Source organism: Plecotus auritus (assembly GCF_963455305.1).
Source record: "Plecotus auritus genome assembly, chromosome: 3".
NCBI classification, from domain to species: domain Eukaryota; kingdom Metazoa; phylum Chordata; class Mammalia; order Chiroptera; family Vespertilionidae; genus Plecotus; species Plecotus auritus.
The window spans coordinates 227,565,692-227,581,848 of NC_137772.1; the positions used below are offsets into that span (position 1 = coordinate 227,565,692).

At 61.1% G+C, this 16,157-nt stretch overlaps 1 protein-coding gene across 2 annotated transcripts in view; it reads right to left on the reverse strand.

The window, feature by feature from the left end:
* TTLL8 (tubulin tyrosine ligase like 8) overlaps nt 1–16,157 on the reverse strand; it is a 31,800-nt gene that overhangs the window by 9,420 nt on the left and 6,223 nt on the right. Inside the window, exons 3-9 of one of the 2 annotated variants that reach the window (XM_080661502.1) lie at nt 11,107–11,189; nt 8,091–8,223; nt 7,561–7,634; nt 5,493–5,621; nt 3,835–3,949; nt 3,066–3,194; nt 47–230 (exon numbers count right to left, since the gene is read on the reverse strand). In XM_080661502.1, the coding sequence (XP_080517628.1) occupies nt 47–230; nt 3,066–3,194; nt 3,835–3,949; nt 5,493–5,621; nt 7,561–7,634; nt 8,091–8,223; nt 11,107–11,189 (847 nt within the window). Of the gene's footprint in view, nt 1–46; nt 231–3,065; nt 3,195–3,834; nt 3,950–5,492; nt 5,622–7,560; nt 7,635–8,090; nt 8,224–11,106; nt 11,190–16,157 lie in introns of those variants that run through there. The other variant, XM_080661503.1, reaches the window with a different exon arrangement.

The window sequence follows — 16,157 nt, forward strand, 5'->3', positions numbered from 1 at the left end:
AGTCCCTAGCCTCCCGCAGCCCCCGCGCCCCCGGCCGCGCTCTCACTGGATCAGGGCGTAGTACTGCTGGGTCAGCTCCTTCCACTGCTCCTCGGTCAAGTCCTTGGCGGCGTCCTTGGCGACGTCGATGTCCTCGTGCTCCAGCTGCCCCAGGTAGGCCTGGCACACTCTGCACGCCATGTCCACCAGCTGCCCCGGGAGGCCCACGACCTTCGAGTTGTTCTCAGGAGCTGAAACCGAGGCAGGCAGGGGAGTGGGCCCCGCCGCCCCGGGCCCCAGGCCTCGCCGGGGATGATCCTCGGGCGGCCACCTGGGTGCCACACGGGTCTGGGCAGGTGCCCGCCCTCCCTCGGGTCCTCCCACTGCCGGGCGCCCACCCAGGGCCCCCACTGCCTCCAACAAGACTCAGCCCCTCGGGGTGGGACACGGTGGCACTTCTCACAAACTCTCTCGGAAACGTGCACACGCTTTGCGAGCCCGCGGGACAGCGACGGCGTCCCGGAGCCCTCGCGCATGTGGGCTCAGCACCTCGCTCGCACCTCCTACTCAGCATCTCACCGCCCCCCCGCCCCCCGAACCCGGGGTCGCGATCGCTGTGGGGTCTCGGGAGGCACTGACCACAGGGAGGGCCCCTCACCCAGGGGCCCGCTGCCACCTGAGCCACTGGCCCAGGCGGGAGGTGGGGACTGAGCGCAAGGTGTGGGGCAGGCGCCTGACTCAGCTGCCCAGACCCGGGTCGGGCCCTGCGGGGAGGCGTCCCTCCCGGAGGCAGCCGGGGGCGCAGACCAGCACCCAGCCACTCAGGCGCCGCCGCAGCGGGAGGCTGGCTCAGGTGCTTGGCGTGGAGGTTAAGGCAGGCGTCTAAAGCCCCTGCTGAGGTTGAAACGCCGTCAGATGACTGTTTTTAAAGGTGAAAAACGGCGCTTCAGGCCTCGGTCCGGCACAGGGAGCTCAGAGGCCCCTGTTCCGTGTTAACCACCAGCAACGCCGAGCAAACTCAGGCCCAAGTGGTGTCAGACCCTCGGAGCAGGGAGGCCCGGGCACCCAGCCGTCGCTGAGCTGCAGCGCCCGGCGGGCGGGCACACGCACAGCGGCCGGACCAGGGCCCCGGGAGACCAGCTGCTGCAGCTGCTGGAGGCTCCACGTGGGAACCCCACTTTTTTCACTTTTACCTCCAGGAGCTTGAACAGCAGAGAAACCCCCTCCGTGCTTGTGGCCTGGGGAGGGGACACAGCTGCCGCAGCTCCTGTTCTCAGCGCCTGCGGGGAGCCACCCAGAGCCCAGCAGCTGGGGGAGGGGAGGATGTATGCCACGCCAGCCCTGCAGCCGCCCTGAGAAGCCGGCGGAGTCCTCACCCAGGGCGAAGGCTCGCCAAGGACGCTGGCCACAGAGCCCAGGGCCCTCGCCCCACATCCAGCACCCATCACTCAGGCCTGTCCCTGCTCCTCCTTCTACCCAGGACACCGGGTCTGGCTTTTAACAGAAAACCCCCAGGCTGCCCTGGCTGGTGCGGCTCCGTGGATAGAGCATCGCCCGGGGGACTGAAGGGTCCCGGGTTCAATTCCGGTCAGGGCACATGCGCAGGTTGCAAGCTCGATCCCCAGTAACGGGGTGTGCAGGGGGCAGCCGATCCACGATTCCCTCTCATGTTTCTCTCTCTCTCCCTTCCTCTCTGAAATCAATAAAAATATATTTTAAAAAAATTAAAAACACACAAAGAAAACGACAATGCAGACCAAAGGCAAAAACACAGATTGAGGAGAGGAGAGCAGACAGTGCCAACTCCAGATGCTGGGGGCACGAGGAGGAGCGCGGCAGGAATCCCGCCCCCTGCTGGTGGGAGCCGCCAGTTCCTTACGGAATTACCCGCGTCCGGCCTCACCACGCGCCCAGCGCCTGGGATTTACGCAAAAGCTTTCAACTTCATGTCGTCACAAAAGCTGGCAACTTCAGTCATAACCGTCAAAACTTGGAAGCCACCGAGACATGGCTCAGAGGTAGCGGATGAGCGAACCGCGCTCCAAGCCGACAGGGGAAATGAGCCAGGAGCCGGGGAAAGGCGTGCCGGGACCTCAGGTGCACGCAGCTAGTGAGGAAGCCGACCCCAACGGTCTGCACTGTGTGAGGCACCCTGGAAAGGCGACGCTGTGGGGACAGTGGCGGGCAGGGGTGGGCAGGGGGAGGGGGCCGGGGGAGGGGGGGAGCAGGCTGAGCCAGAGGAGCTGCGGGCCGTGAGACCAGTGTGGCGCTGTGATGATGGGCACTTGCCATCGTACATCCGTCGTAACTCACAGAACGACCCTAATAACCACGGGTTACCCTACGGCAAACTGTGGACTTGGGGTGACAATGCCATGCCCATACAGGTTCAGCCGTCTACCCGACACCCCCTCACTGATCGGGGGAGGCCCGGCATGTGGGGATGGGGGCGGGTATGAGATGCTGCTCCTTCCCCTCGATGCTGCTGTGAACCTAAAACTGCTTCCTAGCCTGGAAGTGGTCGCACGTCGACCTAGGAACCAGGAGGTCCCGGGTTTGATTCCCGGTCGGGGCACAGGCCCGGGTTGCGGGCTTGATACCCCAGTGTGGGGTGTGCAGGAGGCAGTTGTTGATGATTCTCTCATCATTGATGTTTCTCTCCCTCTCCCTTCCTCTCCGACATCAATGAAAATGTATTTTTTTTAATATTTTATTGGTTTTTTACAGAGAGGAAGGGAGAGGGATAGAGAGCTTGAAACATCGATGAGAGAGAAACATCGATCAGCTGCCTCCTGCACACCTCCCACTGGGGATGTGCCCGCAACCAAGGTACATGCCCTTGACCGGAATCGAACCCGGGACCTTTCAGTCCGCAGGCCGACGCTCTATCCACTGAGCCAAACGGGTTAGGGCTGAAAACGTATTTTTAAAAACTGCTTCATTCACGCGAACCAGCACCAAGACCTCACTTGGGTTTTTAGGCCTAAAACCACGGGGAACCGCCTCGCCTCCCCCTGGCACCCAGGAGCACACGCCTCCCCGGGTGTGTGGGAACAGACTGGGGTCAGGGGTCAGGGTGCACGCACCTTTCTGGCTGCCGGGCTCCGCGCCACGGGCCTGCTCCTGGGTCCTGCTCTGGGCCTGGGTCCTGGGGCAGCGCTGGTGGCTGACCACCCACTTGAGGATGCTGGAGGCCGCCGTGCGCCGGAAGTCATCTGCAAAGGCACCAAGGCCTCGCCCCTCTGCCCACGCTGGGGACCGGGGACCTGCGCCAGTGCCAGCTGCCCACAGCCCAGGGGTCCCACAGCCCCAGGGGGCGGGCACCTGCCCCCGCCTCCCCCTCCCACTGCTCTGCAGAGGGGCCCCTAGCACACCTGGCCCCACCAGCCCCCTAGGACCGAGGTCCAGGAGCCCCACGGCCTCCCCCTGCTCCAGGCTCTCAGCCCTGCCCCAGAGGGCTCCTCCCGCAAGGCCTGCACGCGTGGCCCACCCAGCACAGCAGGCAGCTCTCCGCCGGCACCCAGCTGGCCAGCTCCCCTCGGCCCCTCCTGCCCTGCCCTGCCCTCCAGGGCTGCGCCAGGCCCCTCTCCAGGCTACCCTGCACCCGTCACACGGCCTGGGTGTCTGCTCCCTGGAGCCCGCGTGGGGTGAGGGCACAGGGCACACATCTCCATGGCCCCCAGGCTGCCTGCGGAAGTTTCTGGAGGGCCCTCGCCATGTGCACGGAGCTGAGGCCCCAGGTCGGGGGTGGGACAGATCCTCCACCTGCACCCTGGCCCAGTCCCCAGCCCTCAGCCGAAGCGGGAGGTCCTGCGGGTTCCCCGGGGTTCCCGGGCGCACAGGTCAGCTACCTACCCAGGAACTCCTGCTTCTCGCTGTCGGAGCCCAGGCCGTAGCAGCGCGGGAAGAAAGCGTCGGGGTTGGCCTGGGCGTACCAGGGCAGGTTCCTCATGTTCAGGCACAGCCCGATCTCCGGAGACAGCGGGGAGTCAGGCGCCACCCCCTCAGCCTTCCTGCCCCCCCACAGCCCCGCCCACCCTGGCCAGCTGGGCCCTGTGCCTTGGGCTCCTCCTCCGTCCGTGGCAGGTCCAAGGCAGGGGCAAGGGACCCCCGAGGGCACAGGGCAGTGGGCACTGCCTTCCCCACCCAGGTCCCTACACTTGCAGGCCCAGGCCCAGGAGAGGTGGGGGCAGGTGGGAGGGGCTACCACCGCCGTACCCGGACTCGGCCTCAGGGACACGATCTGTGGTTCCAGGGTTCGGGGGAACCTGCACCCAGGGTCCAGCTCCCGCCCATTTGGAAGGAAGCTGAGCCCCCTCACGACCGCCCTGCAGGGGTCTGTGCAGGGAGCCCAGCCTGACTGGGGCGCCCACAGTGTCGCCCACAGTGTCGCCCACACGGCACAGGAGGCCCATGCTGAGCCTTGTGAGGCGTACCAGGAGCAAGCGCCCCCTGCTGGCTGGACCCCACACAGAGCCGGGGCAGCGTGGGCCTCGTCCCTACCCCTCCTGCGTCATCCTTGCCTGTTAGGGGATGGCCCCTCGTGTCAGGGAAGCCTTCCCCCAAACCTCACCCAGTGGGACCTGCAGGCCCTGGGCTGGCCCCTCCTCTGAGCCGGAGCCCTAGGGGGCGTGGGGGACAGCCCCCTCCAGAGGGGCCGTGGGCTGGAAGGGGAGGGAGGACGTGGTGGGCGTGGCGGGCCCCCGTGTCACCATCCCTTGCAGAGCTCCTGTCACTGTCCCTGTAGCTATAGGTCACCATGCAGGTGAGGGGGGCCACCCTCCTCAGGCCTGGAGCCCCTCCCCAGGACCCAGAGCCAGGGTCCCGCCCATCTCAGGCTTGGGCTGTGAGCCCAGAGGAGGCGCTTCTGTGGCCTCAGGGTCACCGGGGACACGCGAGGGTCACCCAGGGACACAGCAAGGTCACCTGGGACACGCGAGGGTCACCCAGGGACACAGTGAGGGCACCCGGGGGCGGTGGGGGTCACCCAGGGACACAGTGAGGGCACCCGGGGGCGCTGGGGGTCAGGTGGGAGGGCCACTGTGGACATTGGCACAGGTGTGGCCTTTGCTGGGGTGGGGGAGGAGCCCGAGGAGGACCCCAAGGTGACTGGTCACATGTGCTCCCCTCCCCACACTGCCCCGCGATGCCCCGCCCCCGCCCCGCCCCATCCGCGGTGCCCCGCCCCCACACTGCCCCGCCCACACCCTGCCCCTGCGATGCCCCGCCCTCGATGCCCCGCCCCACCCGCGCTGCCCCGCCCCCGCGCTGCCCCGCCCCCGCGATGCCCCGCCCCTGCACTGATCCATCCGCAATGCCCCGCCCCATCTGCGATGCCCCGCCCCTGTGATGCCCCACCCCATCCGCGGTGCCCCGCCCCCGCCCCATCCGCGATGCCCCGCCCCTGTGATGCCCCACCCCATCCGCGGTGCCCCGCCCCATCCGCGATGCCCCGCCCCCGCGATGCCCCGCCCCATCCGCGATGCCCCGCCCCCGCGGTGCCCCGCCCCTACCTTGGTGGTGAAGGACGCCGTCTTCCCGTAGTGGTTGAGCATCTGGTCGCCGCTCAGGCTGTGGTAGTCGATGGAGTCCCTCTTGATCGTCCACAGGAAGTAGGGGATCTCGTTTCGCACCAACCTGGACTGGCAAGAAGCCTCTGTCAGCACCGGTGCCCGCGGTCCCGGCGGAGGGGCCGCCAGGCGGGAGTCGGGCACGGCCACGTGCAGGGTCCAGCCGCCTTCTCATCGCCCCGCTCCTGGGGGCCCGCCGTGCGCGGGGGAGCAGCGTGGCCCCCCCGGAGGTCACGGTTGGGTCGGGACACACGCCCAGGTTGCAGCTCGATCCCCAGTGGGGGGCGTGCAGGAGGCGGCCGATCAGTGTTCTCTCTCATCATAGATGTGTCTCTCTCTCCCTCTCCCTTCCTCTCTGAAATAAAAATATATATATATTTTTTTAAGCAAGTGCGGTTGGGGGTGGGGTTCAGGCTCTGGGCCGCAGGGGCTCCGTGGGGGCCGCGCTATCTGAGCAGCCTGCCTGTGGGTGCCCATGTGGGCTCGGGGACATGTGGACGCGGGGCCCATGGGGTGCTTCCTGACCGGGGTGGGCCCCTCCCTGGACCCAGGAGAATGAGGGGCTGAAGCTGGGCAGGTGCCCGTGGCGCCCACACTTTGGAGTTTGCGAACAACGGCACGCGTTTGGTCAAACACGCTTATCCAAGAGATTCAAGGAAGGAAACTGTCCCAAATCCCACCTCCCCAGAGATGGCCTCTGACCTTGGTGAAGACCCTGGGGGTCCTTCTCTGCAGACCTCCACCCGTGTCAGGGTACCCAGGTGCCGTTACTTGCTAACCTCACCCTCACCCTCGCTGAACACGGGCTCAGTGCAGGGATGGGTGCTCGGCTGGGGGAACGGCCTGAGACAAGGCGTGAGCAGCAGCAGAGCACCCAGGCACCGGGAGAGAAACGGCGTCCAGGACAGAGCCGCCTGGACCGGGCCCCCACCCCCGCCCGCACTGCACACGGATGCCACCGCCCGCACTGCGCACGGATGCCACCGCCCGCACTGCGCACGGGTGCCACCGCGTCACCAAGTCGGCGGTTACAGAAACACGTCCGAGAACGTGCCGTCCGCCTGTTCACGCCGCTGTTCATCTTCCCATTTGTCACTAGGGATGATGTGTGAGTTCTGGGTATCAGATCTTTAAGAATTTTTTTAAAGAGGAAGGAGAGAGAGAGAGAGAGAGAGAGGGAGGAACATCGATGTGAGAGAGAAACATCCATCAGCTGCCTCCTGCACGCCCCACTGGGGATTGAGCCCACCGCCGGGGCCTGTGTCCTGACCGGGAACGGAACCAGGGACCTTCCAGTGCACGGATGACGCCCAGCCAGCCGAGCCCCCGCCAGGCTGGCTACCAGACGCTCAGGTCACACGGACGGCAAACCTGCTCCCACGGGCTCATCTCTCCGCCTCTCGCACGATGTCTTGGAGGACGAGGCCTCGCGCGTCTAATGTGATCAAGCGTGTCCTTTTCTCCCCGGCGAACGCTTGTGGCCTCGTGTTAAGTCTGCCCTCCCCTGAGCCCGCAGGAGGGCGCCTCGTCTCCTCCGCACCGGCTCTCGGACCCGCACTGCAGGCTGAGCTGCACCCCCCTCCCCCGGCCCATCAAGGTCACCAGCTGGGCCGTTTGGGGTTCAGTCCTGCTCCATGGTCAGTGTGCAGCCAGCACGAGTGCGAGGCACGTGCTCCTGCCTGCTCCTCGCGGCGTTTCCAGTCACAGACACAGCTTGGCGGCTTACACGTGGGCACACAGGACACACATGCTCATGCATACATGTGCACATGCTTTCACATACATGTACATGCATGCATGAGATCACGTACATGGGTGTACATGCATGCACACACATGTGCGTCCTGCAGCGTGTCACCCGGGCTGTGGGCTGTCTGCCCCCCCCCAGCCTGGCTCTGCAGTGGCTGGTCCAGAGGCCTCGTGACGGGCCGTGTCCCCTCCCCCGGGGCACAGGGGGCACCGAAGCCATGGCTGCAGCCGGGTCCCCCAGGGACGCGCGTGGGGGACCTACCATCACATCGTGGATGTCGTCCGTCTCCTCGAAGGCCACTTCCTGGTTTTCTTTGCCTTCAGTGCGTTTACTTTCTGCAAATACAACGTGGGGCCTCCATGTGTCACAGCCCGAATGCCTGACCACGAACACCCGCTTCGGGCTGCCACGGCGGCCGGACAGCACCTGCCTCCCAGCAACCTCGTCTGCAGGGTCCTGGCTGGAGCAGGTGCAGGGCCCCGGCGGGGAGGGCGGGGGGGGGGAGGCAGGGGATGGGGGCGGGTGGTGGTGTGGGTCTCGAGGACCCTGTGGGAGCTGAGGCCGGAGGAGAGATGTCGGGGCACGCACGGTGGCGACGGTGAGACGTGGCCAACACCGGGGTTCGGAAGCGCTCTCCCGGTGCGTGGGTGCCTGCGTGGGTGCCTGGGCAGGGGGGTCCTCTGCCTTTGAGGGAGGCCCAAGTCCCAGGACTGGGGGGCTGGCACACATCCAGGGCCTCGAGACAGACACACGCACGTCGGACACGGAGGGACCTTCGCTTCAATATCTACCAGCGGCCCCTTCGCCTTCGCCGCTGACAGAGCCCTTGGGCAGGAAGTGCAGCTTCTTCTCCACCCAGCCCTTCCTGCGCAGCAGCGCCCGGATCACTGGGTAGTGCCCGTGAATGGAGAAGATCTTCTTGTCCTCGAGGGAGAGAGCACAGAGTCAGCGACGGGCGGGGACAGTGCACGCCTGTCCTTTTTGAAATGTGTCTGTGCTGATGTCAGAGAGGAAGGGAGGAGAGGGAGAGACATCCGTGATGAGAGAGAATCACTGATCGGCTGCCTCCTGCACGCCCCCTGCTGGGGACCAAGCCCGCAACCCGGGCCTGTGCCCTTGACTGGAATCGAACCCAGGACCCTTCACTCCACAGGGTGACGCCCTATCCACTGAGCCACACCAGCCAGGGCAGGAAGTGCAGTTTTTAAAAGCCATCAGTCCAGCCCTGGCTGGTGTAGTTCCGTGGATAGAGCGTTGGCCTGTGGACCAAAGGGTCCCAGGTTCGATTCCAGACAAGAGCGTGTACCTCGGTTGCAGGCTCCTCCCCGGCCTGGGGCCTGGTTCAGGATACGTGCAGGAGGCAACCAATCAATGCTGTTTCTCTCACATCGATGTCTTACCCTCTCTGTCTTACCCTCTCTCTTTCACTCTCTCTAACAATCAATGGAAAAATATCCTTGGGTGAGGATTTTAAAAAATCAAATGAACGTCACTAGAGTAAAGACAATCTATTTATAGAATAGAGGAATATGCAAATTAGCCAGGACACCGTAACGTCACAACCGAACAGCAGGGACCTGAGGCTGCATGGTGCCTGGCTGGGGTGAGGGACCTCAGGCTGCATCCCCCACCTTGGTGCCAGGCTGGGGGACCTCAGGCCATGCCCCCTGCCCGATGGGGCTTGATGGGGGTGGGGCCGGCCGGGTCTGGGTCTCCTGCGTTTTCGAAGTGCATGTGGGTGGTGGGTGGGGACTTGACTCTGGGTTCCGTGGTGCGCCCCAGACTCTGACAGGAGGGAGGTTTTCATATACATTTCACTAATGTTCTTTCATCTCTGACATTTCTATTATAGTGAAAGGGCAAATAGCACTATTAAAATATTTCCTCTAATTAATCCCCTTTTACTTATTTTTATTTTTTTGTTTTTATTTTTTAAATATATATTTTATTGATTTTTTACAGAGAGGAAGGGAGAGGGATAGAGAGTTAGAAACGTCGATGAGAGAGAGACATCGAACAGCTGCCTCCTGCACACCTCCCACTGGGGATGTGCCCGCAACCAAGGTACATGCCCTTGACCAGAATCAAACCTGGGACCTTTCAGTCCGCAGGCCGACGCTCTATCCACTGAGCCAAACCAGTCAGGGCTAATGAATCCCCTTTTAATGTGCACGAATTTCGCGCACCGGGCCCCTCGTTACTTAATCATTGAGACAAAAATGTGGGTCCTGCCCAACGATGCACTCTCTGCACCCGTTGACGGGGCTGGACGTTATCTGCAGCGGAAACGCACAGAACGGAAGAGCAGACATGGCCACAGTGTGACAGGGCGTTAACGCCTTCTCTCCGCGAAGGATGGGACAGACCGAAGGTCAGCGGCCCCAGGACCTGAACAGAGCAGACAGCGGCCTCCGCCCGAGGGCTGGGAAGACAGCGCTCCCACCGCCTTCCGCTTACAGTCCCACGGCCGCAGGCACAAAGCAGCTCAGCAGGTGGCTTTATGCAGCCCGCGTTCTCGGCCACCAAGCAACCTGCCGAGGAGGCAGCAACCGAACCACCGGGAAGAGTACAGACGTAAGAACCAGGCTCGCGAGCGGCCCGTGATCCGGGAGGAAGGCGTCGTAGGGGTCACACCATGCTTTCCACGGACTCGCAACAAAAATGCTGCCAACGGAAGCGCGTGAAGTGCAGCTAAGGCCGTTCTCTGAGGGATGTTTGTAGTCTGGCATGTTTACGTGTGTGCGTATGTGTGCGTGTGTGTGCGTGTGTGCAGGCTGCAGAGGAAAGGTGAGAGTCACGGAGCTGCTCTGGGTCTATTTCTAGGAACTCCCAGAAAGGACGGTGACCGTGGTCACGGGAGGCGCGCCCGTGGCGGCAAGGACTGGAGGGGGGCAGCTTCCAGGGGTGATGGACGTCTCCTCTCCTCAGGACTGCGGTGACTGACTGCTGCCCGACAACACGGGTCATGTGTGTCCTGGTTCTCTCTCCCCAGGTGCATGGCGAGCCGTGCAGTTGGGTGACCGGGCGTGTGTTGTGCTAACTGAGCACGGGCTCACGTAACCACGTGCCTGGGTCCCTCGGGGCTCCCACACCCCTGGCCTTCTGCGCAAGGACAGGAAAGGTGGCGGGGTCCAGGGTGGAGGGGGCCCCAGGAGGAGCAGCGGGGGCGGGCGGGGAGGTGTCTGCTGGCCTGTCCCTCCTGCGATGCACCTAGAGGGCGCTGGGGAGCGGGGGCTGGCACATGGGGCTCTGTGGGTCATCAGGAGCCTGTCCCTGACACAGAACCCTGGCCCGGAAGGGCGCCCGTGGCCTGAGGCAGCATGGCGGGACATGGGACAGGCTTCCACGGCCCATGTGTCTGCACGTTCCCAACGCTGAGAGTATTTCCAGCGTCCAGCTGAAATAAATAGCCCTGGCTGGTGTTGCTCAGTGGATAGCGCGGTGGCCTGCGGACTGAAGGGTCCCAGATTCCATTCCTGGTTAAGGGCACACGCCCGGGTTGCATGCTCAAGTCCCAGTAGGGGGCATGCAGGAGGCAGCCGATCCATGATCCTCTCTCTCATCCTTGATGGTTCTCTCTCTCTCTCCCTCTCCCTTCCTCTGTGAAATCAATAAAGAAAAAAAAAATTTTTTTTAAGTAACTCTAGCGCAAGCTTCCACGTGGGGACCAGGCCTGGGGGGGCAGGGACCAAGGCCGGCGGGAGGCGGGTGTTGGTGTCAGAGCTCTGGACTCACTCCCCACATTCCAAAATCAAACTCCGTATTTAAAAGGCGCCCCCTCCCCACCGGGTCCCCGAGGGCGTTTACCTTGATTGCCTTTTCCGTCAGCTGTCTCGCCATTTTGTATCTGTCCAATTTGGGGGAAGAAGATACGTCTCCTCGTTTTAATTCTGCAAAAGAGAAAGCAGACATGGAGGCAAATGGGTGCTCTGCCCACGGAGACACAGGCGGGTTCACAGAGGCCCAGCCGCCCACATCCCCTGCCCCCAGCCTGTCCTCAATGCAGGGACGGACCCAGGAGCCCCCCAGCCCCGGGCTGCAGGTGCAACCCCACCTCCGCCCCAGGCCCCCTGCGCCCCTCCCCACCCTCCGGCCTCCAGCTCTCACCCCAGGCCCTGCTCCGGCACTTCCCCAGCCCCCTCTCCAGGCTGCAACCCCCTCCCCACAGCTCAGCCTCGAGGCACCCCTTTCCCCCACAGGGTCCCCCACCGCTGCCCCCACCTGGGCCAGCCCTCCCTGAGACCAGCCCCTCTCAGCTCCTTCCTGTGACCCCGGCCACGAGACACGCGTGAGTTTCATAGGAAACAGCTTAACCGTGAAAATGAACACCTCCCCCCACACCCTCCCCAGTCCCGCCACCAGCCTCTCCACGGCCCTCTCTCCACGCCGTCTGCGGGCCTCCACCAGACACGCTCACGCTAAAGTCACGCATGCACAGGCCGGTCCCCCATCATTCCCCGGGTCCTGGCCTCTGGCAGCGCCGGAGACCGCCGGTCAGCTGCTCCTCCCCATGGCGGCCCCTTCCCCTCCCCCCTGACCGTGGGGGAGCCCAGACCCCAGACCCCTGTGCTTGGTCCACGCCCTCGGCCGCCTCTTCCTGGGCCGTGGCTTTAAATCCCCCGGACGGTGCCCCAGGAGCGTACGTAGCCCCTGCACCCACCGTCCCCGGCTGGCCAAGGTGCATCGCAGGCCAGCAGACTCCTCCACCTGCTCCTCCTGGGGCCCCTCCACCCTGGACCCCAGAGCCCCACGTCCCCATGGCCAGCTGCCCCAGGCTCCAGCCCCGAAGCACGGCCGCATGGAGCAGGCGACCCACGACCCCACCGGGCACCGCACACACAGACGGATCTGCGGCGTCCCCGGCCTCCGGGAGGGAGCTGAGCCGCGGCCCCGAGAAGGCACGGAGCGTCCTGCCGAGGGGGGCCATCGGCGTGACCCTGGCGAACGGGGCCGTGTCAGGGCTGGCGTGTTCTGCTCCGTGGCGGGAGCACAGGTCCCAGGCTGGGACACACGCCGGCAAGCTCACATCCGGGCCCGGCACAGGGCCGCGCTCCCCGATTCCGTTGGTTGGACGTCTGTGCTGGGAGCACCGATCCGTGCAGACGGAGGGCCGGCCGGGGCAACCGGGCGGTGCAAACCTCCAGCAGCTCCGCCTCACACACCAGAGCGGCTGCGTTTCCAGTGACGGACGGACGGACAAGCCACCAAAGGCGGGCGAGGACCATGGGGACGTGGGGCTCTGGGGTCCCGGATGGAGGGGCCCCAGGAGGAGCAGGTGGAGGACCGAGATCTGAACGCGGCGGTCCGGACGTCGCCTCTCCAGCTCCACAGCCTGCGCACGGTGACTCCCGGACACGGGACCGTGACCCACATTGTCCCTGCAGAAGATGCCGCCCCCCGACCCCGGCTCCGTTAGGTTAGGGATCGAAAACAGAACCAAGTGTCGGGCAGAAAAACCACCCCTTTAACAAGCAGGCTCCCCACAACCCGCAGCCGAGGAAGCGACCGGGACAGAAAGCCGAGGAAGCGACTGGAACAGAAAGTGGTGCGCGTGCTGACGACATGGGAACCGAAACGCCAACATCAACTCTCCGGGGCCCCCCCCCCCCCCCCCCCCGCCCGAGGTCGTGTTTACAGCGGGAGTTTCAGCCGCAGGCGCGTTTACTGCGAAATATTAAAGGCTGAGACACGGAGAGAAGTGATGCGAGCAAGAACCAAGTCAACGTAAACCCCCTCCCCCCCCCGAATAACAAGAAGATATTTTTTAATTCGATAAAGAGAATCGACCAAGCCCCACGTTTGAGACTCGTAAGATCAACCAACAACGGGTGACGTGAGTCATCGGAAAAGAAGAAAGGCATCGAAACGCCGTAACGACAGGAAAACCCCTTACGTAGGTGTTCAAAGAATAAGAGGATATTATGAACTTCAGGGCAATAAACTAGAAATTGAGAAAAAAAAAATGGACTGTTGTGAGGATCACGGACAGATGGAGGCCAGCCTCGGAAATTCCCTGAGCAGACAAGACCGGGTGCGTCATTCCAACAGAACTCGACTCACCACGGGTTCAGGGCAGGCTGCCCAGTGTGCCACCCCAATCAGCGAGGTGCGGATTATTGAGCGTTAAATTACTTAAGAACCAGCCGGACTCGGCGAGTCCGCTCCTGGGAGTAGATCCGGAAGCCCCCAGAATACTCATTCGAAAGGATACCCGGACCTCCATGTTCACTGCAGCTTCACGTACAAAAGTCAAAGTCTAGCCGAAACCGGTGTGGCTCAGTGGATAGAGCGTCAGCCTGCGGACGGAAGGGTCCCGGGTTCGATTCCGGTCAAGGGCATGTACCTGGGTTGCGGGCACATCCCCAGTAGGAGGTGTGCAGGAGGCAGCTGATCGATGTTTCTCTCTCATCGATGTTTCTAGCTCTCTATCCCTCTCCCTTCCTCTCTGTAAAAAATCAATAAAATATATTTAAAAAAAAAAAAAAAAAAGTCCAAGTCTGGCTTTGTGCCCAAAGTGACACATCAGCCCGAGTGCCCACCAGCAGGCGAGTGGATAAAAAAGCTGTGGTACATCTGCACGACGGGAAGCCGTAAACACGAAGGAACTCTGACCTTTCGCGACAGCACGGGTGACCCGGAGAAATGGATGGGAAGCAGAATCAGCCGGCCGGAGAAAAAGAGATACCATGTGATTTCATGTACACGTGGAATCTTAACGGACAAAAGACACAAACCCAATAGGAGCAGATTCACGGACACAGGGAACAGACCGACAGCTGTTCGAGGGGAGGTGGATTTCGGGCCGGGTGAACGGGTGAGAAGGGATTAAGGGGGGGGAAATTCGTAGACAGACGACAGTGTGGTGGTTAGCGGAGGGAAAGGGGTGGAGGAGGTAGAAGGAGGAGAAGGGGGGATCAATGGTGATGGAAGGAGATTTGGCTTGGGGTAGGGAACACACAGTACAATATACAGATGATGAATCACAGACTTGTGCCCCTGAAACCTATATAACTTTATTAACCAATGTCACCCCAATTTCTAAAAGAAACAGCTGGTGTCAGAAGGACCCCTGACCCCTTCGATGCTCCCCCCCACCCCCCGCAAGGAGGGCATAAATCTCCTGTATGCTAGGTGCCCACCCCAGACACGGGGGGTTCAGGGCTGAGAATCAAACTAGAAATTAATAACAAAAAGGCAACTAGAAATCTTCCTAAATGTTCAAGAAATAAGCCGCCTGCTTTTATTTTATTTAAAATATATATATAGCCCTAGCCGGTTTGGCTAAGTGGATAGAGCGTCGGCCTGCGGACTGAAGGGTCCCAGGTTCAATTCTGGTCAAGGGTATGCACCTTGGTTGCGGGCACATCCCCAGTGGGAGGTGTGCAGGAGGCAGCTGATCGATGTTTCTCTCTCATTGATGTTTCTAGCTCTCTATCCCTCTCCCTTCCTCTCTGTAAAATATCAATAAAATATATTAAAAAATAAAATAAAATATATATATATAGCAGGCAACTGAGTGCGCGGCTGGCTTTCTCCAGCGGGAGGGAGACAAAAGCTCCCGACTACGCTGAACTCCAGTTCCGGGCGAGACTCTGGGGACCCAGACTCGTTCAGGGAGAAACTGGACTGTCTGGCAGCGGGTGGAACTCGAGGGCGGCTTTCTCTCAGAGATGCTTGCAGCGATTACCGAGGGACACTGAGACCCAGGGGCCTATTAGGGCAGGGCTGACGGGAAACCAATGCTGTCTGCTCTGCCCTGAGACTCCGCCCCATCCAAGCTGAGCACAGAGGCTTTTGCAAGTCTTGTCTCATAAGGCTGTCTCCAGCACAGAAGTTCTCCCATCGTAGATACAGCTGCTCCTCGCAGCCAATTGTCCTGGAGGTCAATTCCTCCCAGTGATACCAACATCAATCAAGACTTAACTACAAGACTGTGCACACAGCCCACAAAGGGGTGCACCAAGAGTGTCCACCTCAGGTAACTGGGGAGGCTGAGCCACTGGGCCCTATAGGACACCTAGCACACAAAGACACTCTATCAACTCAGGGAAGTAGCCAAAATGTGGAGACAAAGAAACAGGTCACAAATGAAAGAAATGGAGGAAAACAAACGACTGGATATAGAGTTCAAAACCACAGTTATAAGGTTTTTCAAGAATTTTCTAGAAAAGGCCGATAAATTTAGCGAGACCCTCGAGGATATGAAAAAGGACCAACTAGAAATTAAGCAAACACTGACTGAAATAAAAAATAATATACAGAGATCTAACAGCAGACTAGAGGATCGCAAGAATTAAGTCAAAGAGTTGAAATACAAAGAAGCAAAAAACACTCAACTGGAAAAGCAAAAAGAAAAAAGAATCCAAAACGTTGAAGATAGTGTAAGGAGCCTCTGGGACAACTTCAAGCGTACCAACATCAGAATTATGGGGGTGCCAGAAGAAGAGAGAGAGCAAGATACTGAAAACCTATTTGAAGAAATAATGACCGAAAACTTCCTCCACCTGGTGAAAGAAATAGACTTACAAGTCCAGGAAGTGCACAGAACCCCAAACAAAAGGAATCCAAAGAGGACCACACCAAGACACATCATAATTAAAATGCCAAGAGCAAAAGACAAAGGGAGAATCTTGAAAGCAGCAAGAGAAAAACAGTTAGTTACCTACAAGGGAGCACCCATACAACTGTCAGCTGATTTCTCAACAGAAACTATGCAGGCCAGAAGGGAGTGGCAAGAAATATTCGAAGTGATGAATAACAAGAACCTACAACCAAGATTACTCTACCCAGCAAAGCTCTCATTTAGAATTGAAGGTCAGATGAAGAGCTTCACAGACAAGAAAAGGATAAAGGAGTTC